Source organism: Tiliqua scincoides, chromosome 2, assembly GCF_035046505.1.
Source record: "Tiliqua scincoides isolate rTilSci1 chromosome 2, rTilSci1.hap2, whole genome shotgun sequence".
NCBI lineage: Eukaryota > Metazoa > Chordata > Lepidosauria > Squamata > Scincidae > Tiliqua > Tiliqua scincoides.
Window position 1 is genome coordinate 217,947,131 of NC_089822.1, and position 24,282 is coordinate 217,971,412.

At 41.3% G+C, this 24,282-nt stretch overlaps 1 protein-coding gene across 1 annotated transcript in view; it reads left to right on the forward strand.

Annotated features, from left to right (window-relative positions):
- The first annotated feature begins 18,096 nt into the window (after positions 1-18,096).
- Positions 18,097-24,282, forward strand: part of CACNA2D3 (calcium voltage-gated channel auxiliary subunit alpha2delta 3) — a 467,867-nt gene continuing 461,681 nt past the window's right edge. Inside the window, exons 1-2 of the mRNA XM_066613498.1 lie at positions 18,097-18,120; positions 24,123-24,137. Coding sequence (XP_066469595.1) covers positions 18,097-18,120; positions 24,123-24,137 — 39 coding nt within the window. The remainder of the gene's footprint in view (positions 18,121-24,122; positions 24,138-24,282) is intronic.

Sequence of the window (24,282 nt, forward strand, 5' to 3'; positions counted from 1 at the left end):
TTTTCTTTTATCAACTTGTGTTGCAGGGCTGAATGGCATTTGTTTCATTGAAAGCCTAACTTCTTTCCAGGATGGAACTCAGTATGGTGTACATCAGGTTCCTAGGTTGTCATCTACTGACCAGACCTAGGTCCATTTAGGTTTGTGGCAATATCATTCATGTGCTCTCAGACTGTATCCTAGGATCTGATGGATACTGTGAGTTCTGTATGATTCAAGGAAGTAGATTACTTTCTTTGGTATGGCCTTGTGTTGACATTTTGTTTTTTCTTTATCTTATGCCTTACTCATCATAGTGGTTTGCTTCTCTGTTGTTTTGAAGTTATATTTGCTAGGATGAGGCCTAATTCTACTTCGCAGTGTTGTGTTTCTTGAGATATTCCTTTCCCTTTGTTTCCTCACTACTGTCTACTTAGTGTGTGCTCTCTGTCTCTTGCATTCCTGCACACACATGCTTCTTCCATTTTGTCTCCTTCTGCTACCTAATAAATTGATCATCAAGATTTGTAGCCCTCTACCATCTCTGATTTGCTTATTAATTTATCTTAAAAAAACAACATTATGAACAAAGAATTTCTATGTAAATACAATATTTAATGTACTGTACTGTGGAAAAGTAATTCATGCATAGCATTTTTTCCCCAAATGCGATTCTTATTTCAAAGCATAAACATATGTGGCACTGCTTTCTTGAAAGAAGTGGCCATACCTTGAAAGAGGCAGTCAGTATTCATGCAACAAAAAGAAGTTACAATTTCCATTGTTGAGATGGAATAGTATGGCCATTACAATACTAAGTGAATAGTATCCCTATTTAGTTCAAGTATCCCAGAATAGCAAAGAAATATGCTGATCCAGCCTGACTGATGAGGGCATGTCATATTTTGAGTAAAATGATTAGGCCAAAGGTTGCAAAAAGTCTTGCTTCACATGTAATATTTCTGTGCCATGACAGTCCTGAAGAGCATCAGCCCTGTTTGTATCTTCATCTGGAACTAGTGAAATAAACTAATGCCTCTGATCTATTCATAACACAATAGCCCCAGCTGCATACAAGATGTTGCCGATGGCACTTTAGCAGCCCCTGGGTGCCAATATGTTCCTCTGGAAACACACAACAGTTTGACTTCCTATTAAGGACTTAATATCTCAGCGGTTTGAAAACAGATTGGGCTGAAACGGGGCCTGCAGGGTCTCATCTTGTTGGGGATGTTTTCCTGTGCAAAAATAGTTCAATTCCTTAAGGCTGCAATTACTGAAATGGCAAAAATAAAAGGCTTTAACTTGATTTCATTGGGCTTTGAGAACTAGAGACAGAGAGAGCGTGCGAGCGACAGAGAGACAAACCTTTATTTTTAAAGCACTTGTTTGTAAGGATATTGAGTTCTTTTGTTACGTTAGAAGTACTTGAAGCTATCTATATATTTCTTTCTGTGTCTGATTGATGGGAACGTGATTTTTTAAAAATCATGCTTATTATATTGGGCTTTGGGAGAATCATACTTCTTTACTGCTGCAATGGTAATAATTCTCAAAGATGTGGACACCATAGCCCCAGACGCCTTTCATTAAGACAGGGCAAACTGAAGTTGCAAAAAAGAAAAAGCAGTCAGTTTTCTGGGAGATGTTGGAAGATCACCAGTGAAAAGTGATCTCCTGTGGCCCTGTTACAGTAGGTGGAACCTGAACTGCAGCTTCCAAAAGCATTTGGAATGAGCTCTTAAATGGACCATAACAATTTCTTGTTGTAGCCCCCCAGAGAGATTTTGCAAGGCTATAAGCCCTGATGATTACCTGATGAGTAGTGCTTGGTACCCCCTTTTTATAGTGCTGGTTGCTGGATTGCTCTCTTTAAGTTTTTTTGCCTGTCACCTCAGTTGGGACAGCACTGGATGCTATTGTTCCCAGTCTCTGCTGATCCATTTAAATCAGTCCATTTAAAAAGTAATTTTAAAAGTCTGTAACATATGTGCAAATATTTGAATCCTGTCCAGGATTCTGTTTGAATCCTGTCCAGGTCATAGTATCATGGAACGCTAGAGTTGGAAATTACCTTGGAGGTCATCTAGTCTAACCCTCTGCTCAGTGCAGGCAACTGCAGCATCTCTGATGGATACCCATCAGTCCGTGCTTGAAAACCCCCAATGAAGAGCCCACAATTGCACAAGGGAGGCTGTTCCAGTACCATATAATCTTGCAATTAGGAAATGCTTCCTTACGTCTTTCCAAAATCTTTGCCCTCAGGAACCACAGAGAGCAAGTTTTCCCCTCCTTCTGTGTGACAGCCCTTTAGATCCTTGAAGACTATCACATCTCCACTAAGTCTTCTTCTAGGTAAACATACCAAGCTTTTCAAACCAGTCCTCATAGGACTTGGTTTCTAGAACTCTTACCCTGGGCTAGCCCATCCATGAGGCAAACTGAAGTGGTCACCTCGGGCAGCAAGATGGTGAGGGGTGGCACCCGTGTCCACTTACTTGCTTTCATTGCTCCTTCTCCTCCTCCCACTCCCTGAATTGAAAAAGAAGGGAATGGACAGGAATAGAAAATGTGGAGGGAAGGAGACTACTGACCTAGAACATTGGTGGGTGGGAAGAACAGAGGCTGGAGCATCATTGGATAAGGGGGGGGGCAACATTTGACATGCTACCTCAGGTGTGAGAAGGTCTTGGGAAAGCTCTGCCCTCACCGTGTTACAGTCCATGCATGCAAGTCTGGTCAGTGTCACTTCTCTGTAAGGTCTAAAATTGTTCATTATTACAAATGTTTTTAACCCTCTATAATGACAACAGCCATCAACACAAACTGGGATATGTCTGCAATTGACTCTTGGCTAAGTTACGTATGAAAGTTGTAAAAATGCCTGATTCAAAAAACCAGTGGGAGAATCTATTACATTTGTGTAGAGATCAGCCTGCATCCTTAGGAAGAGTGTATTTTGCAGTTTAGGAAGAGTGTATTTCTGTATATCACTGTAGTAGCATCTGGAACTTAGATAGGGCTGGGAGATACTCTTGTACAAATCCCTTAATATCCCACTTCAGAGATTACAGGGCTCAGACAAAACCACATTTGTAAGAACTATAAGCATGACCTGACTTTCAACAGAAAGAAAGCAATTTAGCTTGAGAAAAAGAGCTGTGTAGGATATGATGAATAACGTACTGGAGAAAGTATGTGTGCCAGGCTATTAAAGTTGCATGCATGTCATTCTGTCAATATAGGTGACATTCTCAAAATGAGCATGGTTTGTGGGTAGATGACATGTCTGTCAACCCCTGAAAACTACACTCACTGCATATTTTCCTGTTCACTGGTAACAATATTGTGGTGCTGAAAGCTGCTCAAAGGATCAGAAAAATAGTTGCTATTTTTAGCTTTCCTGGAACTATCCTACCCTACAAAAATGAGGAGGGCTCTGATACCAGATGGGTAGATGGCACAGCTGCCATGCTTCACCACCTTTATCTTTCTTCATTGTTCCCACAGGTAAAAAACACGATCATGCTTTGAAGTTCATTAAAGCAATGGAATTTTGTGTGGGTTGAATATAATCCCTTGGTTTTAAAATGGAGAATTATCTTAATTAAACAGGAGCTAATTATTTATCCCAGGGTTAACTGACTCCTTTTGATCGTTGATGGAAACCCAATTATGTCTCGGTTAGTTGTGGTAGAGTCCATTTAAAAAGTAATTTTAAAAGCCTGTAACACATGTGCAAATATTTATATCTGCACTGGAGCAAAATATATTTGAATTTCAAAGAATTCACTTTAAGCAATGCTTATCAAATAAGCTTGTTCAATTTCATTTTGGTTTTCTATGAGTGAAATGAGTTGCTGAAACCTCTGACCTGAATATAAACGAGTTAGTCTGAATTAAGATATTCAGATGGATGGCTTCATTTTTGCCTTTTTAAGAAATCAGTATTATGGTTACAGTCATTAGAATTTCTACTTCTGTACTGAAAAAAATTGCTTCTGTTTTGATTTGAATTGCTCATATAGGGAGTCTAGAAAAAAGAAACCCATGCTTCTATTCACAGTCTACAAGATGCCTGTTGTCCCTACCTCTTCTTGTTTACTACTCATTTTCCATTCAGCACCCATTTGGCACAAATCTTATGAGGATATTTTACTATTGTAATGGGTGGGTAAATCGGAGATTCTGTAAGTTTGCCAGATATCTCATAAAAGCAAGGTAATTTTCTCAGAATGGTGGTATAGATGATGAATTGGAAAAACTTTCATTCAAGTCCCAAATCAGTGAAGCTCATTGAGTAGCTGTCTCAAAAGAATCTCCTTCACATGGCCAGAATATTTCTAGGGCATGAGTAGGGAAAGCATCACCTGCACAGTCACTATCTGGTGGGAGTCCACAATGGTCATACCATGTGTGCATAGATGTATTGTAGCAGTGCGGGTTAAGGTTCCCGGGCAGGGTGACCAGATACAATGGAGGACAGAGTGTCTATACTGTTAACCATTGTATAGAACAATGGATTGTGGCAGGTGCAGCTTTTAATGTTGAGCTGCGCCTGCCAAAATTCGCTCTTCTATACAATGGTTAAAGGTATAGGCACTCTGACCTCCATTGTATCTGTTTACCCTGTTCCTCGGCCTATTTTTGTCTTGTCCGGGGCACATCTTGAAACATTGCAAAAATTCACAAGACCAGTTTCACCAAAAGTCTTGACAAGGCACCAAAAATGGTTTGTGTGCCAACATGCAATTGTAACACAGACAATATATGTAATTTTAGAGTACTTCCTCAAAGTCTCTGAAAAGCAGTCATCTGTATACAACCTGAATGTGCCAAATGCTATTATTCCTATTTTCCCATCTGCCATTGTAGGGATGAGGAAATGAGGCTTGCCCAAGGCCACCCAGCAAGTTCATAAATGAGTTGGAATGGGAGTGCAGGCCCTCTGGATCCAAGTCCAAATGAGCCAAATTGACTCACATGCCTCAGCTTCTCCAATCCTGCTTGGTATACAAAGAAGCCTGGAGGGCTCAACTTCTGAAGTTCACTCCCCCCCTCTGTTGTTGGTTGTGAGTTGAGAGAAGTGAAGTGGCTGCTTGGAAATGATTGCCTTTGATAAGAGATATTTAGGTTTAATTCAAGAAGGTTCAGGATTTAAAACAGCAGCCTAAAATAAATAATTTATATAGTCTGTAAATCTTATCTGAAGGCAAGATACTGCACACAGTTTGGAAGCATAGAATGATGCCAAATTATTACTGGGGGGGGGGGTGTTTCCTATTTTTTTTTTTAATTGCATTGAACCTTGGAGTGAAGTTTTCAATTATTATTAACATTATTATTAACAGTATTTATATACCGCTTTTCAACTAAAAGTTCACAAAGCGGTTTACAGAGAAAAATCAAATAACTAAATGGCTCCCTGTCCCAAAAGGGCTCACAATCTAAAAAGATGCAAATGAATACCAGCAGACAGCCACTAGAACAGACAGTGCTGGGGTGAGGTGGGCCATTTACTCTCCCCCTGCTAAAAGAAGGAGCACCCACTTGAAAAAGTGTCTCTTACCCAATTAGCAGGGGTGAACTTCCCTTCCTTCTGGGGCCAGCACACACAGCCTGATTTCAACAAGATGTGGGAAGCACAGTGCAGCAAACTCTTACTATTTCCAGCTTTCCATGCATGTCTTAGGCCCCAATCCTATGCAGCATTCCAGCACTGATCCAGCATGTGCTGCATCCTGTGATGGTGGGTTATTCACAGAAGCCTCCTCAAAGTAAGGGAATGTTTGTTCCCTTACCTCAGGGCTGCATTGCAGCTGCATCAGTGCTGAAAGTTGGATAAGATTGAGCCCTCAGTCATGTTTCCATGTATGTTAAGTCAGGAACCATGTAGTTTGCCTAATCACTTATAATATTGGCATTCTAATAGCACATCTCTTGGGGCCATCAATTACTGGTGTGCTTATACAAAACTATTTATAGATGGTAAGTGCATTTAAACGTGTGTGTGTGTGTGTGTGTGTGTGTGTGTGTGTGTGTGTGTGTTAAACAGCTAAACTTTGTCTTATCTTTCATCCTTTACAGATCAGGACTGCCACTCATCTGTCTTCAGATAGATCAGTCCATGTTCCCATTCCAATTATTCCAACTGGTATAGGAACATTTTCACAGCCTCATTTGCTTTGAGTCTTATCCAAAGGAATTTATCTGTCCTCTGAATGACTTAATTATGTAGTCTTTGTTCTCAAATACCATATGGGAATTATGTCTAGTTGATAGTATGCAAGTTAACTCGACAATAAACTTATAAGAATTGCTTTCTCTCATAAAAGCATAAAACGCTCTAGTCTTGGTGAAAATAAGCAAGTCTAGTTCCTCTAATCACTGCTTAGATGGATGAGAATGATCTGGAAACTCTCCATTGCCTTGGGCTCCATGGAGGAAAGTGATGGCCTAATCCTCACTAGGCCAAGCGATGATGGTCTCTTGCTGCTTCTTTTGCTGGTGCTGAGTGATGTAAAGCAGTCAGTGCCAGTCATAAAAATATATATTCACATATAGAAGGTATATTAGTTATAAATACCTAATGTGAAATAGCAGCAACAGTAGCAAAAAAAAAAAAAAATTCAGTTAAACATCAAGTGAAATAAATACCGTAGATACTCACGTAGTGAAATTTTTGCCAAGTAATCAAGCTCCAATTCTCACTTCGCCTTATCTCCGGGTCAATCAGAGGGCAGAGCCTTTCAACTCTGAACAGTTTTGTTTCTCTGCTCAGGCAGGAACCTGGTTAGTTTCTACAGTAACTTTCCTGGGAAATTCCAGCCAAAGTTAACCTTTTAAGCTCCTCAGTTCCCTTTTGCTGCTGCAACCTGGTTCCTTTACGCAAATGCATGTATTTGGCAGAGGTCTTTTTTTTTCCAACACCAGGATGGGATCCTCCTTTCCATTTGAGATAAAGTCCAAGGCTACAATTCAGTGCACCATTACTTAAGAATAACTCCTAAGGAAAGGAGTGGGTCTACTTCTGAGTAGAAAGGTTGCAAACATATGCAGCTGCATCTCTCGGCTGTGAATTGAATTGCACACTCAGTTATGTGTTATGGGTTGTATGTAGAGCTTCTGGCTTAACACGCCAGACACCTTAAAGGTGAAACCCTGCTAATTGGGTAAGAGGCACTTTTTCAATTGGGTGCTCCTTTTTTAGCAGGGGGAGAGTAACTGGCCCATCTCACCCCAGCACTGTCTGTTCTAGTGGCTGTCTGCTGGTATTCATTTGCATTTTTTTAGATTGTGAGCCCTTGGGACAGGGAGCCATTTAGTTATTTGATTTTTCTCTGTAAACCGCTTTGTGAACTTTTAGTTGAAAAGCGGTATATAAATACTGTTAATAATAATAATAATAATAATTTGATTCATGGTTCTCCTGCAGTGGTTCCCAACCCTTTTCAGTTACATATCCCTTGGCAACCCATTTCCATAAATTGTACCCTTCCTATTAGCAAAATGTTTGTAATAATACAAGCCCTCATCTCCTCTCTATGAAAACCCAGACTTCATGTATTCATCATATATTTTCTCTTTTCATCTGTTTGAAGAACAGAAGATTCTGCCTTTGCACTGTTTTGCACCAGAAGTGTGCTGAGAAATTCTGGGTGATTGATCACTTTCCATATTATGTTTCAGGTTTTTTTTACTGTGCTGGTTTTCAATCACTGGTTCATACATTAATTTATGACCAAAAACTAGCTATTGGTGGGGCTTTCACAGCCAACTAGCTACCTCCCTTCCAGGCCGTGCATTCTGGAGCACGGCCTGCCTTTTTCTGCCATTATTCCATTCTTTTTCAAGTACCCCTAAAGGTCCTGTTGAGTGTCCCTGTGGGACAGGGACACAGGGAACAGTGGGAACCACTGTTTTACTGGTAAGTTGTTTACAGTGCACTTACTCTGATAGTGTTTACAAAACGATGGTGAAGACCAGAATTTAAAAAGAATACAAATGTATCTTATGATCTTTTACTATGTTCTTAATAAATTAGAGACTACTGTTCTTAGGTAACAATTAGTGGTAGGTTATTTTTCAGGATCTGGCTTCTGGTAAAATCAGACAAAACTATAGTCAAAAACCCCCTAAGTTTAACCCCTGACTTATCCAAGGGTCATAGAAAATTCTATGATTGCTGGCTCAAAACCTGCACTCAACTTATCTGTGGGGTCGACTTATAGGCAAGTTTCTGCAGTGAGTTTTCAGAGTGATTTGACCGGGCTACATTCTAATAGCCCATGGTTGAAAGAATACAAATTTTACAATCTAAAAGCAAGATGAAGTACTTCTGGTCATCCTATTGTAAAAGATCTTATTGGTTACAGTGGGAAAACCATAAGCATACAAAGTAATGAATAATGGCTTGAACCCTGCTTGGTTGCATACAATAATCTGTGCCAAGATGGAAACCCCAAGCAGAAATTAGAAATTTAGGATATTTAGACATATTTTCTTATCTTGAAAAACATGACTTGAAGTAGATGGTACTTTAGATGTTACATGGAAGTACAAAAAAGAGACCCTCATTTTTGCCTAATGTTCAAAGATACCATCAGCTGGCAAGATAGGTAAGAAGGCTAATTAGCTAACAGCAGGGCATGAATGTGCTGGTTATCTATTTGGGACATCCATTGCCCCATTACTATGGAGAATAGAACTTCTGGCCACTCTCTGGCATGTGTGCTGAACTAATACCTCTCTATTTTTGATGTTCCCACCCCTGTGCCAATTAACATGCAGCCAAAACAGTACCACCCACAAAGAATATGGAGACTTAAAGATTAAAGGCACAAAAATCTCCCAAACACTTTGCATCCAGGGTTACTAAGGATTAAAGAAAGAATTCTTAACCATATGGATATATGTATGTATGTGTTTGGTGTATGGGAACCAAATGATGGGGGCATGGGGCTTGATCTCTGAACATCTAAAAAAATTATTGTTAGATTATTATCCCATCAATACAGATTGGCACATTCTGTTCCTAACTATATGTAAAGTATATATATTATATTATTGGCAACCTTCAGTCCCGAAAGACTATGGTATCGCGCTCTGAATGGTGGTTCTGGAACAGTGTCTGGTGTGGCTGAAAAGGCCAATCCGGGAGTGCAATCCCTTCCACACCAGGAGCAAGTGCAGTCTGTCCCTGGTCTGTCTCCCTGGCTATGGGCCTTCCTTCTTTGCCTCTTTGCCTCAGACTGTTGGCCAAGTGTCTCTTCAAACTGGGAAAGGCCATGCTGCACAGCCTGCCTCCAAGCAGGCCTCTCAGAGGCCAGGGTTTCCCACTTGTTGAGGTCCACTCCTAAGGCCTTCAGATCCCTCTTGCAGATGTAATGCAATGTAAAGTAAAACCAAGCTATTGACATCTTTTGAAGTCGTACTGGTATCTAATAGGATCTGTGATGATGATTCATTTCATTCACCTTTATTGGCATATGCTGTGATGATGATGATGATTTTGGCAGTCTGGCAAAGGGAGAATGGGGACATATTGGGCAATCCATTGGGGGGGGCCTGTAATTGTAAAAAGTTTAAGAATTCCTGGGTTATTAAAGAAAGAAAACCTGGATTCCTAGGGAGACATTTCAGGACTTTCAGTTTCAATGTTTTTACAGCAAGGTTGGGAACATCACTTCATGTTTGAAGAGGAGTGGATAAGACATAGGAGCTAGAGAGATAAAGGGGCTGAAAGGAGAGTGCAGAGAAAAAGCCACCTGGTCAGCAACTGCTTACGGATTTGGTATATGGGTGACATCACCACCAATTACTTTTGTGTTTGTGCAAGGGAGTGATGCCAGGAATTACCCACTCAGTGGCCAATGAGGCAGCTATGTTACGGAGAGACTGCAAGTGTAGGAGCTTCAAGCATACAACATAGAACAACCATTTTCAAACTTTTTCATCTCATGGCACATTGACGAGGCACTAAAATTACTAAGGCACACCAACAGTTTCTGGACAATTGACAAGATACGCCATGCTGCTGGTAGGGAGCTCACATCCCCCAATATCCCTACTAATAAATGACCCTCCCCCAAATTCCTACAGCCCACTTGCAGATCACCCACGGCCCACCAGTGTGTCGTGGCACAGTGTTTGAAAACCACTGACATAGAACATAGGCTGTCAATCAAAAGATAACAGTTTGACTGTGTTTCTTCTGTAAATACAAATTACTTATTATGTGACATTTGGAGGGTTGTTTTTTTTTACGATTATTGGACAGAAAAAATTTCATGCAGTTGGCATTGCATGCCAGATATTTTTAGATTATAAAAGTAATTAAAGCTTGATCATGTAGAGATTCAGTAAACATGCAGAATACAAGATGAACATTTCTTCATAAAGTCCAACTTACTTTAGGTTTAAAGTCATTATTTTGCAATAAAAAACTAAGCACTTTATCCAGCATACTGTACTTCCTCCTCTTGGGTCCCTGCAAATATGCAGATGTTAAGTTTTAGCCACAGGAGGGCTCACATAAACCAATAATATTATGTGGAAAGAAGTATGTACTTTTAAATGAAAGGAACAGATTAGGTCAGTTGAAAACTCTGTGGCTGAAAACCTTGACAAAATGCCTCCAAATCTGGTATGTGGCTAACTGTTCATTTGTGCTCCTGCAGTTCAGCTGAATTCAGTTGTGTTTTAAATCTAGAGTTCATGCATAGCATGATCTGTATGTATGCTGTATTTCCAGGACTCTTCTTTGTGACTTTGAACATGACAAACAATTTAGGAGACGTGCCAGCAGTTTAAGCTGCCCTTGCAGCAGTTGACACATGGCGTATACTTTTGTTCCTTTTCATTTGGTTGAACCAGGGGCAAAGGAAATCAACAGTGATGGAGCTAATGCCAGTGTTTTAGATTTAGCTGCTCTGCCAATGACTGATTAAGCAGCAAGGACACTTCCAGACCTGCTTTTTTCCCCCCCACTGAACTGCTGCTTTTTATTTCACTAGAACAGTGTTTCTCAAATTGTGGGTCAGGAACCACTAGGTGGGTCGCTAACCAATTTCAGGTGGGTCCCTATTCATTTCAAGATTTTATTTTTAATATGTTAGACTTGATGCTACTGTGGTATGTGACTACATTTGGGGAAATGTTACAGACCTGTACTTTTAACACACTACTATGTATATTCTTTTAACATTGATGGTCAATGGAACTTACTCCTGGGTAAGTGTATTATTATTATTATTATTATTATTATTATTATTATTATTATTATTATTATTATTATGTGTGGGTAGGATTGCAGCCTATTATCATTAAAAAATGTTCCTGCTTGATGGTGTCACTTCTGGTCATGACATCACTTCTGGTGGGTCCTGACAGATTCTCATTCTAAAATGTGGGTCCCGATGCTAAATGTGTGAGAACCACTGCGCTAGAAGTTACACAGAGAATTGCAATGTTCCTTCCACCCCATACTTGTTTTGAAGTGTTTTTATTGTGTTATGACCCATTCACACTAGTGACAGTGAGATCAGTGGCAACATTACTAAGAGCCCAATCTTAAGCATTCCCCCTGACCAATGCAGCAATGTCAAACTGGCAAACGCTGCATCCATAGTTGGGGGGGGGGGAAGAAAGCTTCAGAGGTGAAAGAGGCAAACTCCCTTTACCCCTGTGTAAGTCTCCCAACCCACAATGGGTTTCCTCAGACCAGCACTAGCATGTTTGCCAGTGCAAGTCCAAGGAGACAGATGGGACAGGGGGCTGCTGCCAAAACCGATAAGATCCATTGTGGACCACCTGCAACAGATCCTCCCCCTCCCACAGTCTCCCCACCCTGTTACGCCTTCCACTTTGCCTGATTTTGCCTCCTCTCTGCCTCCATTCTGCCCTCCTGCATCCCCCTCCTGCTTCCACCATCATCCTGCCTTCTCTGGCAAGTGGGCATTCCCTTACTGGTGGGGACTGGAAGGTGCAGGCCTTCCTGTCAGCACTCCTGACAGCGTGCTGTCGGAGCGACTTGTGGAAGAGGCTCTGGCTGCTTTATGGCAGTCAGCGCCATTGGATGAGCCTTGCCGCCTTCAGGAGGCGAGGGAAGGATTGGGCCGTCAGTCCTTCTTTGTGTGTCACTGGCATGCCCCATTTGGACCTCCTTCACCATGGAGGGCCAAAAGAGCAAGGGATCTGTTGGCACAAACTAGCTGCATAGTTGAACAGCTAGGAGTAAACAGGAGGCTTCAGAAATACAAGTATATTTTTTTACTTGCTAGCAAGTGACAGAGTCCAACAGGAATACAGTAGACTAGTTCCAGTGGGCAGCCCCTGTTCTGTTGACTGAAGGTCTTATCTACGGCTTACTACATGAGTACTTTGGATGCAGTGATAGCACTGCCACTTAATAAAAAAGTAATAATTGCTCAAACGTTCTCCTCTATTTGCTAAACAAGCGCATCGGTAAAGCAGCTACCACATTTTCCAGACTCACAAAGAGAGTCTGGTCCAACAAGAAGCTGACGGAACATACCAAGATCCAGGTCTACAGAGCTTGCGTCCTGAGTACACTTCTGTACTGCAGCGAGTCATGGACTCTTCACTCACAACAGGAGAGGAAACTGAGCGCTTTCCACATGCGCTGCCTCCGACGCATCCTCGGCATCACCTGGCAGGACAAAGTTCCAAACAACACAGTCCTGGAACGTGCTGGAATCCCTAGCATGTATTCACTGCTGAAACAGAGACGCCTGCGTTGACATTCTCCATGTCGTGAGAATGGATGATGGCCGGATCCCAAAGGAACTCCTCTATGGAGAACTCGTGCAAGGAAAGCGCCCTACAGGTAGACCACAGCTGCGATACAAGGACATCTGCAAGAGGGATCTGAAGGCCTTAGGGATGGACCTCAACAAGTGGGAAACCGTGGCCTCTGAGCGGCCTGCTTGGAGGCAGGCTGTGCAGCATGGCCTTTCCCAGTTTGAAGAGACACTTTGCCAACAGTCTGAGGCTAAGAGGCAAAGCAGGAAGGCCCATAGCCAGGGAGACAGACCAGGGACAGACTGTACTTGCTCCCAGTGTGGAAGGGATTGTCACTCCCAAATTGGCCTTTTCAGCCACACTAGACGCTGTGCCAGAACCACCTTTCAGAGCGCGATACCATAGTCTTTCGAGACTGAAGGTTGCCAATACAAATCTCCTCTATTTACCGGAAAGCATCACCTGTAGTTCTAGCAAATACATGCCATAACCACAGTACAATGTGGTCAAGCTCTGTGTCAGAATGTCAGTTTAAGTTCAGTATAGTGATGACACTGGGGACTGCAATTTTAAATATTTAGAACATTTGAATAGCACTTATTGCCCCCTAGTGTCTTTTAAACTACAGTATATCTACTACTTTTCTTACTATTTTTATTTCTGGTGCATTGTCAAGAATGTTGCATTATACTACTCAGAAAAGAAAATTGTACATGGGACAGAAAAATAATTGTCTAACAATAACAATGTGAACTAATATATCAATACTTTAAATAAATATAACTTTATTATTTAAGCATTTGCCAAGGTTGTACTCAAGGCCTTATTCATAAAAGTGGGCTTAATTCTCCACAACATGATGACAGTGTATAAAGGCATTCGTCTTATGCTGTCCTTTCAGAGCCTCCCAATCTAAATGTGTAATCAGTTTAAGTGGATTTCTCACTCTTAGGATCTAAGTAGTATTTAACTGCAAGAACATTAATTTTAAATAGATTAATTTTCACGCCCTTCTTTTAGGTTCTGTTTCAGTGACCTATGTCTTTAAAATCTGCTACACAAGAAGGTATATTTATTGATCTTTCCACCCCATTGATCTGTGCTAAGTTGCGATTTCTGCAGATTCTGATCCAGATTCCGATTTTCTGCAGAACTAAAAGACACCTCAAAGACTAGCTATGCTAACCAGTTGGAGGGATTCCCTCTCAGGGTAAATGTTTAGATGTGTGTGCTTATATATGCTTTATTATCATAACCTTTTACCTGCAATGAGTTATTTTACTCTGTATGTATTTGGCACATCTCAGTAAAGACTTTGAAGCATTCTACCCAACTTCTGTCCAGTTCAAGTGATTTCACACTGTGCCTTATGAACCTCAAGAGGAGGAAGGGCGATTGTCAGATTCTTTATCTCTAATACATATAAGACCCTGAACATTTGATGATCCCTACATAAAACTGACTCAGGAGTTTACACACTGAAAACAGTGCAATGCATGTAGCCAGCATTCCTGTGCTCATTCCAGCATGACGTTGGATGTGCATCATATTTATCCCATCTATGTTGTAATATTCCTCCAAGCCTGATTTTATAGACTAGATATGCTTCTGATGTGCATCAGAATGTCTCTACTCAGGACCTCTATACTCTACATCAGTATAGTTCTGACACAGTCACTGGCTTGAATGGAAGCTCTGCTGAAAAAAGGAAGGCATGATCATGCACATTAATGCATGCTTAACAATTATGTACTGCTGCATGCACATGATCACTGGTGTGTGTGGCTTATTTGCAGATAGAAAAAAATCATGTGAATGAATGAATAGAAAACGATAAGGATAAATTGTACATATGACAATTTCAGAATTAATTATAGGAATTATCTGAACAATCTGAAGATGGTAGAGAACACAAAGCACAGCCAATCTGTAGAAAACTTTCTAAAAGGAAGGGGAGAAATTCATCTGCTTTTCCTTCTTGAATTTGGTAAAATGCAGAGGTGATGATGGATCTTTTTATTCTATTGCCTTTCCCACCCTTTATGAATGATGGGAAAACAATGAAGAACTCATGTGAGACTGATGAACTTTCAACATATTTACCCAAATATGTCAGAATATCACCTAGACTACTCAACACAAATAAATGTTGGCTCTTCCTGACAAAAACCAACCTTTTACAGAGCACCAGCAAACAAGCAAAGCTTTCTGGAACCAAAATCTCTTCTTCACCTTTGAAATGAACCCACAAATGAGGTAATAATAAAAGCAGATCTTGGTAATGTTTTTTACCAAGAATTCTTCCAAGAGTACTGTGTAATCCTTTGGCAGTGAAATCAGCAAAGTAAATAGCTACAATTAACAAAAACAGTTCATTGTTCTTTCATTCCCAAGACTGTTGTATGAAAAAAAAAAAATTTTTAATGGGTATCTGGATGCAGTTATAGGAAAAGGTATGTGTCTTGTCATATTCACAGTATAGTTATTGCACAACATTCACTGTATAGTTATTGCACAACATAGTATTAAATTGATAATCTGCTAGTTAGCTAAATGTATAAGGATTGTACATAGCGAGATACAGGAGATGCTAAGGATGTTAAGCATTCTTATTAAGGGAAGGTCACCTTGCTACCGATCGTAAACATTTTTCCTTACATACAGCTGATATTATTCTGATATTTATACATTACTGTATGAGAACTAGGTCTTAACAGCAGGAAACAATGGTTCTTCAGCTTTATTCTTCCTTTACACTCTAGTGACTGGATTTTATGGAGGTGCAGCTTATGACTGTCTGATAAAAAGCTATTTTCCGAAACAAGTTTAGAATGGTACATAAATTCTTGTTTTTCTTGGCGTGTAATTAGCCTTTCAATATGAAATATTACAGCGTTAAGGTTTATGCCGTTTGAAAATTTCTCTTAGTTGGTTTCATTTTGTGCAATCTAAGATGTATAATAGCTTGTCTCCCAAAATGATCTGTTCAGAGTTTTTTTTTTTAAAACATTAAAGTTAAGGTGACTTGCTTATTAACAGCCCAGCCCTAAACTGCGTGGTGCGCAGAGCTCCCATGGCACCAAAATGGCTACCGTGGGATCCTGATATGCCTGGCAGCCACCGGCGGCTCCTCAGGGGAAGAGAACTTTCTCGGGCAAGGAAAGTAACCACACAATGGGACTACTTGATTCTGTGGTGGCTCTTTAGCTGGCGCAGAATCAAGGAGTCCTGTGTTGGGCCACATGGTCCAAAACGGGGCTCCAGATCCAATGGAGCACTGGTCCCACCCCCTCCAGCCCCGCTCCTTCCCACTATGCCTTCCCTTCCTTCCTGGGACACCTCATTCCCACCTTCCCCCTGCCCCATCCCTCTCTGCTGCTCTGCACTTCACTGGGCTTGCGCTGGGCTCTGATGCTCGGCCCACGGCAAGCCTCCGGTGCTCAGCCCTTGGTGAGCCAACGCGCATGGGTCTGGACTGGGCCCTGAATCAATGCAAAAGAATACAGCTTCCAGGGCTGCAGAAAAACAACAAAAGAGCCTGTGGCATCTTAAAACAAACCTTAGGACAAACAAATATATTCAACTAATATATTCTGGCATAAGCAATTGTGGCCCAGAATTCACCTTGTTCTCAATCCTATGCATCAGTGGTTCTCAAACGTTTTAGCACTGGGACCCGCTTTTTAGAATGACAGTCTTTCAGAACCCACCCAAAGTGATGACATGGCCAGAAGTGTCGTCATCAAGCAGGAAAATTTTTTAAAATTCCTAGGCTGCAGTCCTATTCACATTTACCCAGGAGTAACCCCAACTGACTATCATTGTTAAAAGCATATAGTCAGTAGCCTGTTAAAAATACAGATCTGTAACATTTCCCCAAATGCAGACACATACCATGGTAGCATCAAGTCTAGTATATTAAAAATAAGATATTGAAATGAATGGAGATCCACCAGAAATTGGCTCATGACCCACCTAGTGGGTCCCAGTCCGTAGTTTGAGAAACACTGCTATGCATATTTAACTGGAGTAAGTCCCATTAAATTCATTGGGGCTTAATTCTGAACAGTGGTGTCGCTAGCAGGGTGCGGGGGGTGCAGGCTGCACCAGGTGATGCACACGGGGGGGGTGACATGTAAAATTGTGGTGGTTAAGAGTAACCCCATCATATTATATACAGTTGGATGTGGAATTTCAAGCAGAATGCAATGCAAAAAGCCGGAGTGAAGTATCTCCTTTCTGTGAAAAGTTATGGCCAAAAAACTGGACAACAAAAATTGCATGGATCCCTATGGAAAGTGAAAGTGAGCTGTATTGCAAGTTTACTCATGAGTAGGCAAACATGCCTTAGTGCCTTGGAAAGGGCAGGCTGAGAGGAATCCAACAACACTAGAATGGTCCTGATCAATGAATGCAGCCCCCAAAAACACCTGAGAAGGAAGTCCCTCCCTCCAAGCAGATGTTTGTATTCAGCCCTATGGAAAACGAAACTAAGCTTCAGGGTCACGTTTATTCGCGAGTAAGCAAACATGCCTTGGCTGGTGTGGAAGATCAGGTGAAAGAGAGTGCAAGGCTACCAGAATGGTGCTGATCCTATGCACCTGGAACTAAACAAGTGCTCCAGAAGGCAGCCTCTCCCCCCCACTAAAAATAATCAAAACAGAGGCTTCAGCTGATAAGGTGAACCTTTTTGAGACTTGCAAAGCCAGGTGGATCCTGACAGTGATCTGGTTTAAACAGAAGATCTTAACTGGGCACTGGGGAGGGCTGAAAAACTTACTGGTTTTGGAGGTGGGTGTTATTGCAGGCAGGCTACAGAGGAAATTCACTTGGTGGAACAGGGCTGGCTTCTGCTTATTTCAGTCATTTTCAACCACTGTGTCATGGCTCACGAGTGTTCCACAGGTGTGCCACAGGAATTTGGGAGAAGATCATTTATTAGTACGGCCAGTGGGAATGTGACCCCCCACTGGCAGCATGGTGTACCTTGTCAATTGTCAAAAACCTGATGGTGTGCCTTGACAATTTTAGTGCCTTGTCAGTGTGCCACGAGATGAAAAAGGTTGAAAATCACTGGCTTATTTAATTATTTGTTTTATTTTAACTATTTATACTTATTTATTTTAATTTGCCTGATAATGTCACTTCCACCATGACATCACTTCTGGTGGGTCTTGGACAGATTATCATTCTAAAAAGTGGGTCCCAGTGCTAAAAGTTTGAGAACTGCTGCAATAAAGTGTTAATAAGTTGACACCCTTGGGGGGGGGTGACACCACTAGTGACCAAAATCACTAAAATCATAATTTGGAGGAATAATACCATCATGTTATATATCAATCAATTCATAATTTCATGCAGAATGTGTTTTATCAAAAGGTACAGCCAAAAAACCAGTGGGGGCGGAGTGATGGTACATCACCACGCCCACTACCTGGGGTATTTCCCCGCCCACTGCATGGAGGGGTGACACGCTGGCATCCCGCATCGGGTGATGCGAACCCTAGTGATGCCACTGTTTCTGAATAGACCTACCTAAGATTGCACAGTTGATCAGATGCACTCAGGGGTTGTAATTCATTTAAAATACCAATGATGTTAAAAGGTTGCTTAACTGGCATTTCATTAACCAAGCTTTCTGTTTAGCAAAGTGTTGGTTAACAAGCCACCCAATTGCCAGTCTCCTCCCTCACTTACTGGACTGTGTTCTCTTTTCAGCGTTGTTCTGTACTTGTTTCTTCACTATGATGGCCCTTTAGGAATGGGGACTATCCACTCCCTTTCTCACTAGAACCCTGCTTCAGAAGTAGTGAGTTTCAATTTCTTAGTGGCCATCCTGAAGAGGGAAGAGGGGAGGTGTGGCATTGTAGCCACAAAGGAGAATGCCACAAGGGAGAAAGCCCTTGTAGCCTAGCAATGGGGGGGGGGGGGGAGCACTAAGTTTTGCAGGCCGACTCAACCTGTCATTTAACCTGTCCTTCCCCCTTGCTGTCAGATCCATTCCTGGTGGTGAAAAAAAAGCGGAGGGATGCCTCTCCTTTCTTCTTGCCACTGGGAATGGCTCCAAGGCGGAGAGGCAGCTTACACGGCACATTGAGGCACCCTACAAACCTTAGTGCTATGCCTCCCCTGTAGATATGCTACTGCCCTATTCAATAAGTGAATGGGAGGGGCAGTTTTCTTAAGAACTGTAAAAGCTAAGTTAACTGACAAGACTTCTTCTATTACCCAGTGAAATGAGGTGCTTACTACAACCAAGTGGAATGAGCAGGGTTGCCATCACTGACTTGAAGCTATTCCTGGGTTTGTCCCCCCCCCCCAACATGATTTCTTCTAATGCTAAGGCAAGTCCTGCTCTTTCAAATCAGCTATGTGCAATTGGGTGGCTGGCATTGAATCATGCCATATATGTTGAGCTCTTCTGCCATATCTCAACTGGGAGCCATCTTCAGAATCCCCAGCTTTCGTTCCCTTTTACAGTCAAGAAATTATTCTGTATTCTAGGTCTGACCTTAGAGCTCTCAAGGCCCACTCACACTTTTCCTCAATAGTGCTGGAACTACTTCCCCTTCTTGCTGAGATGCAGGCAATGTTCACATGGGGAAAAATTTACTGCCCTATACAGTTCCTTCATACACAAATTAATCAGAACTGCTTGGGGCTTCATCAAGGGAAAGCAGTTTCCAAGTGGTTGTGTGCAAGTAGCTTTCAAGCTTTGCTTTTGAAATAGACATCCTTAGAACTCAGAAATGCACAGTTCAGCAGTGTGAAGCCAGAGCAGTAACATTGCCCAGCTCTTAGTTTGTACCAGCTCTTTGTTTCATTAAGTGCTAAATGGGAAGTCTGCGTACTCCTTGACAGTGACACCACATCTACAAAGAAGCTGGCAGCTTGACATTTGAATGTAGAGAACGCAGAACTGCTCATTCCCTGAGTACTGAGCTGTCTGTTGTGAAAATGTTACCAAAAGGGCTGTTCTGTTTAGGGGGAATAATTACACTGCCCTTATTGGAACTTCAGGATCGCAGGCTGGATAACAAGATGGCGTAATGCAGAGAAATTCCCTTTAGCTTAAAGAGGAGACTGGGAGAAAGATAACTTTTAATAAAAGATTATAGTTTTATTACAAAAGCACAAAGGTAAACATAATGCACATGGAAAAATGATAAGTATATGTTTCTTAGTCCTAGTACTTGAATCTAGTGTGCCTAGCTTTTATGGTGGTTGCATGTAAAAAGTATTTGGTGCATCAGAGGAAATTAGAAAAGGGAAAGGTTGTAGGGAAGGATTTTAGGGGTCCCTGATCTGCCAATTCCAGTTGCTAAATAAAGATGGGGAGAGAAGGGGAGAGAAAAAGGGGGGGGGGAAGAAGGGAAAAAGTTCCAGATGCAAGATAGTTACCTGTCTGTAGAGCAGTTGAATGGGGGGAGAGAGTCCTGTGTGGAGGACCCTCTGACACAACACAGATGCTTTGTGTCCTTGGAGGGGGAGCCAGAGAGCTTGTGGCAGGAAAGCCCTCTCTTAAAAAGGGGTTTGCAAAACGTGCTGAGCTGAATGGTAGCTTCCTTAGTACCACACAGCAGGGTAAACATTGAAAAGATCAGGATGTCCCTTATCTGCAAAATTCAGTGGGGTCTAATGGCTGGCTTCCTAGCTGGGGGAACTTAAACAATACATTGAATGGGCAACCCAGGAAGGCAGTTCAAGTCTGCATACAGTACTTAAGCAGTGATTGGGTTAAAACAATACAATGAATAGGAGACACTTAAACAGTGATTTACTATGCCAGACTTCTATCTATAATATGTGAATCATAGGGAGGTGGATTTTGTAACCATGAGCTTGTGATTTGACCAGAGTTTTTGGAAAAGTGTGCTGGGAGAAGTGTGGCTGGGAGAAGTGTGATGTTTTAGTAACATAACCAGATTTAGAGAGAAAATTACAACTAAAAGGAAAAAGGGGATTTTCACCTAACAACACCGCATCTACAAAGAACCTGGCAGCTTGACATTTGAATGTAGGGAATGCAGAACTGCTCATTCCCTGAGTACTGAGCTGTCTGTTGTGAAATTGTATTAAATCATATCTTTTGTTTTTAATATAAAAATGTTGCAAAGTTACATATGGTTTTTATATCCTTGCCTCCACTGCTTTTAGGAATGTCTTCCATAATGTTCCATCTCTGCAGGGATTTGTAGGAATACAGTTGTATGCTTTCTTATACAGTTTGTTCATTTGGATACAATAGGTGACTCTAGTAATATACTGTGTTATCATTGTGGCTTAATCTATTGCTAGCTTCTCTACATCTCTATCCAAACTTCACTGTCTCTCGATGTAGTGATTGCATGAATTATTTGCATTAAACGTTTGTTGAGGGAAATGTGTGATATAGTTTAAATATTTCCTGGTCCTTTAGGCTTGCTGCATTCCTTATGAATTTTGTTTGTTTGGGGTTTTTGTGGGGATGGTTACTAACAATTAGGAGAGAGGGCATTTTTGGCTCTTCTTTGATAATGTGCCTTTTCTCTCTGCCTGGTAAGAGTGACCTAACCCCATCCAGCATACAGAATGGCTAATTGAAAGGAATTAATCTGCAGGCCAAAGGACCACTTCTACCAAAGTGGATTTCTTCATGCATTTCTGTATTCAGAGATGGCTGTGTTTTGCCTCCCACCACCATTGAAGATGCAGCTGGGGGAAAGTTAAAATTCATATTGTTATGATATGGTAGATATTGCTTTTCAGTAGTAATCTTGGACCTCAAGGACCCCCAAAATTCTGGGCTATTGCATTGCATTAAATGTAATAGCCCACCTCCAGATCACCTCCGTTTGGTGATGTTTGGGCCCTGTCGCTTCATGTTCTTGCTGGCAAGAGAGAAAATATGATTGCCAGTGGGTGCGGGAGGCAGCTGGGCTCGGAGTGGGCCAGAGATTGTTGAAGGGTGGTGTGGTGTGTGGTGTGTCATCTCTCTCTGCAGTTGTCACTGGGGGTGGCCTACCCCACCCCCCTTGTGATGTCACTGATTCTTGGAACCGTTGTTTCTTGAACTATTATTACAGTTGCTGTTTATTTCTTGGGGAAATTTTATTTGTCATGATATTGATTGTGGCTGTATGAGACCTCTTAGCCAATTTGTGGGTCTGTTTTTGGGGTATACAGAAGCTGGGTGTAAGTATTTTGATAAACAATCTGGACAAGGACAGCTCTGTACAGATGTACGATGATTCAAAAAATGATATTTTACATTCTGTGGAATTGTTAGCATTCCGGAGAAGATAATTAAGCCTAATTGTCATATATATTTAGAGAGGAAAGTAAAGATGAAAAATAATCTTATTAAAAACAAAATCTTATTTAAAAATAATAAAACACTGCTCCTGCAGTATAATACAAGCCTTTGTATTAATGGATAGAACTTCTTTGAATTGAGCATAAAGGATGTTTTTACACAGAAGGGAGGAGAAAAATCTCCTTCCCCTATTATTAGTAGCTAAACAAAAACAATAAGGAATTAAGGAAAACACCTGCACATTAGCAGAGATGGGTGTGGTTTCATTGTTGGTTATTGCTACAGTTTGTTGTTGTGTTCTTCCTCTTCTCCCCAACAGATTATCAACAATATTGCTAAAGCATGGAGGAATTTAAAATTTCTTCCCTGTAGAGATCACCCTTGCTTTAGACTTCCTTTGTCTGAGCAAGAGTTATTGAGAAACACTAGGGTCACATCATACCATACAGAAACCCATGAATTACAGCTCCACCAAGGAGATTTCAGAGCTGAATACTCATGATAGATTAGAATCATTTTTGTTCAACTGAATTAATTAATACTTCTATTTAAGGGGGGGGGGAATGCTTTGCATCTACCCTTCCACACAAGTTATGTACAAAGGGATTTTCTGACCTCTTTTCAACTCCAATACTTGGGGATGGTTATTAAAAGCACCCATCGCATCACCAATCATCAGGATGTTCTGTTTTGCAATTGTATTACTCATTTTGGGAATGGCAGATATTTATTCTTATATGTAGCCTAAAACCGCTGTTGATTTGTTATCTAGTGCTTCCTGTTCTTTAGGTGACTACCAATTCTGGTACTAATCAATGTGAGAAATGCATTTAAGTTGATTACATATGGTACTGTATAATCCAATTTGGAGGAATTTCTTTTTGTTTCCTAATCACTGATTCTTTATGTGAAGGCAAACAGACTTTGTTTCCACAGTTGTCTTAGAATGTTTGCTTGCTTGTTTGGCAAGTATTTGTTTATTTAATTTATTAAGGCATTTCTTCACCACCTCTTCAGCCATATTCTCTCAGAGCAGCTTTCAGGGTAATAATAGCAAAATCAACAGATAAAATTAACATAATAGAACGAAGTAGCTGTCATATACAATCCAAAGCAGAACAATGAAGATAAAACTCAATAAAACCAGCAGAGATAATAGGAACAGCAAGATAAACCCAGTGCAAGACTAATAGAAAAGACTTTGTCTGGTGCTGAAAAGACATCAAAATTGATGCCAGTGGAGCTTCTTGAACTTTTTACCCTATTTTCTTTCTAACTCGGGGCAGAACAAAACCTGAACTACCAATGTGCTGCATCTGTCTCTAGACTTTCCTCCAAACATCTACTGTGGCGTTACACATGATATGACATCATCATGCCATGCCTTTTCCTGCACACCAACCTCACATCAGTGACTGGCAGGAACAGTAAAACAAGCATCATAAGGACATTGCTTCATGCTTAATGTTTTATGAGGCATTAACTACCTTGTTGGTCTAGGAGCATGATTCTTGCTATGGATTCATTTTCCAAGCAAGTCAATCCACTGAGGAAAACATGGTTGCACCTTCAGAACTTTTGGAGGAGGAGCCTAGCTCAGGGGTGGGGCATATGCTTTGTGGGCAGAAGGTCCCAAGTTATAGGTAGGGCTAGGAAAGTTCCCTCTTTGAAACCATGGAAAGAGTCAGCATTGACAATACCGAGCTAGAAAGATGCAGTGGGCTGACTCAGTATAAGGTCACTTCATATGTTTTTCCTAAGTGTGTGAAGGAGAAGAGTCCTTACTACTTCTCTTGTGATGTTGCATTCTACCCTCAAACTGCTTCTGATAATTATGCAGCATTTCTGCTGTAAATGAATGCTGAGAAACCTTTCTGTCATCTTCTGATCCTCCTGAATATTCCTCGTTATCATTCCCTTTCAGTGACTCTGCTGCCGGCTTTATTTGCTGTGTGTCTTGGTTTAGACCAAAACTCTGCTGGCAGGAAAATGAGTAGTTGGGGTTGTTAAAAATCTGGCAGATGGGAAGATTCAGACTGAGATCTGCTCTGGACCATCCAACACTCACTGGACCCTGGCAATCAAGGCACAAGCTGTGCTAGTTGTGTGGAATATTCACTCGGAACAACTTGCTGATGTTCTGGCAAGTAGGAAGAGCCGGGCTGATCACACCCCTTTCAACAACCACTGGAGGTCTTAGGTGCTGCTGGAAGATCTAACTGGAAGGGGAAGGTCAGCAGAGTCCA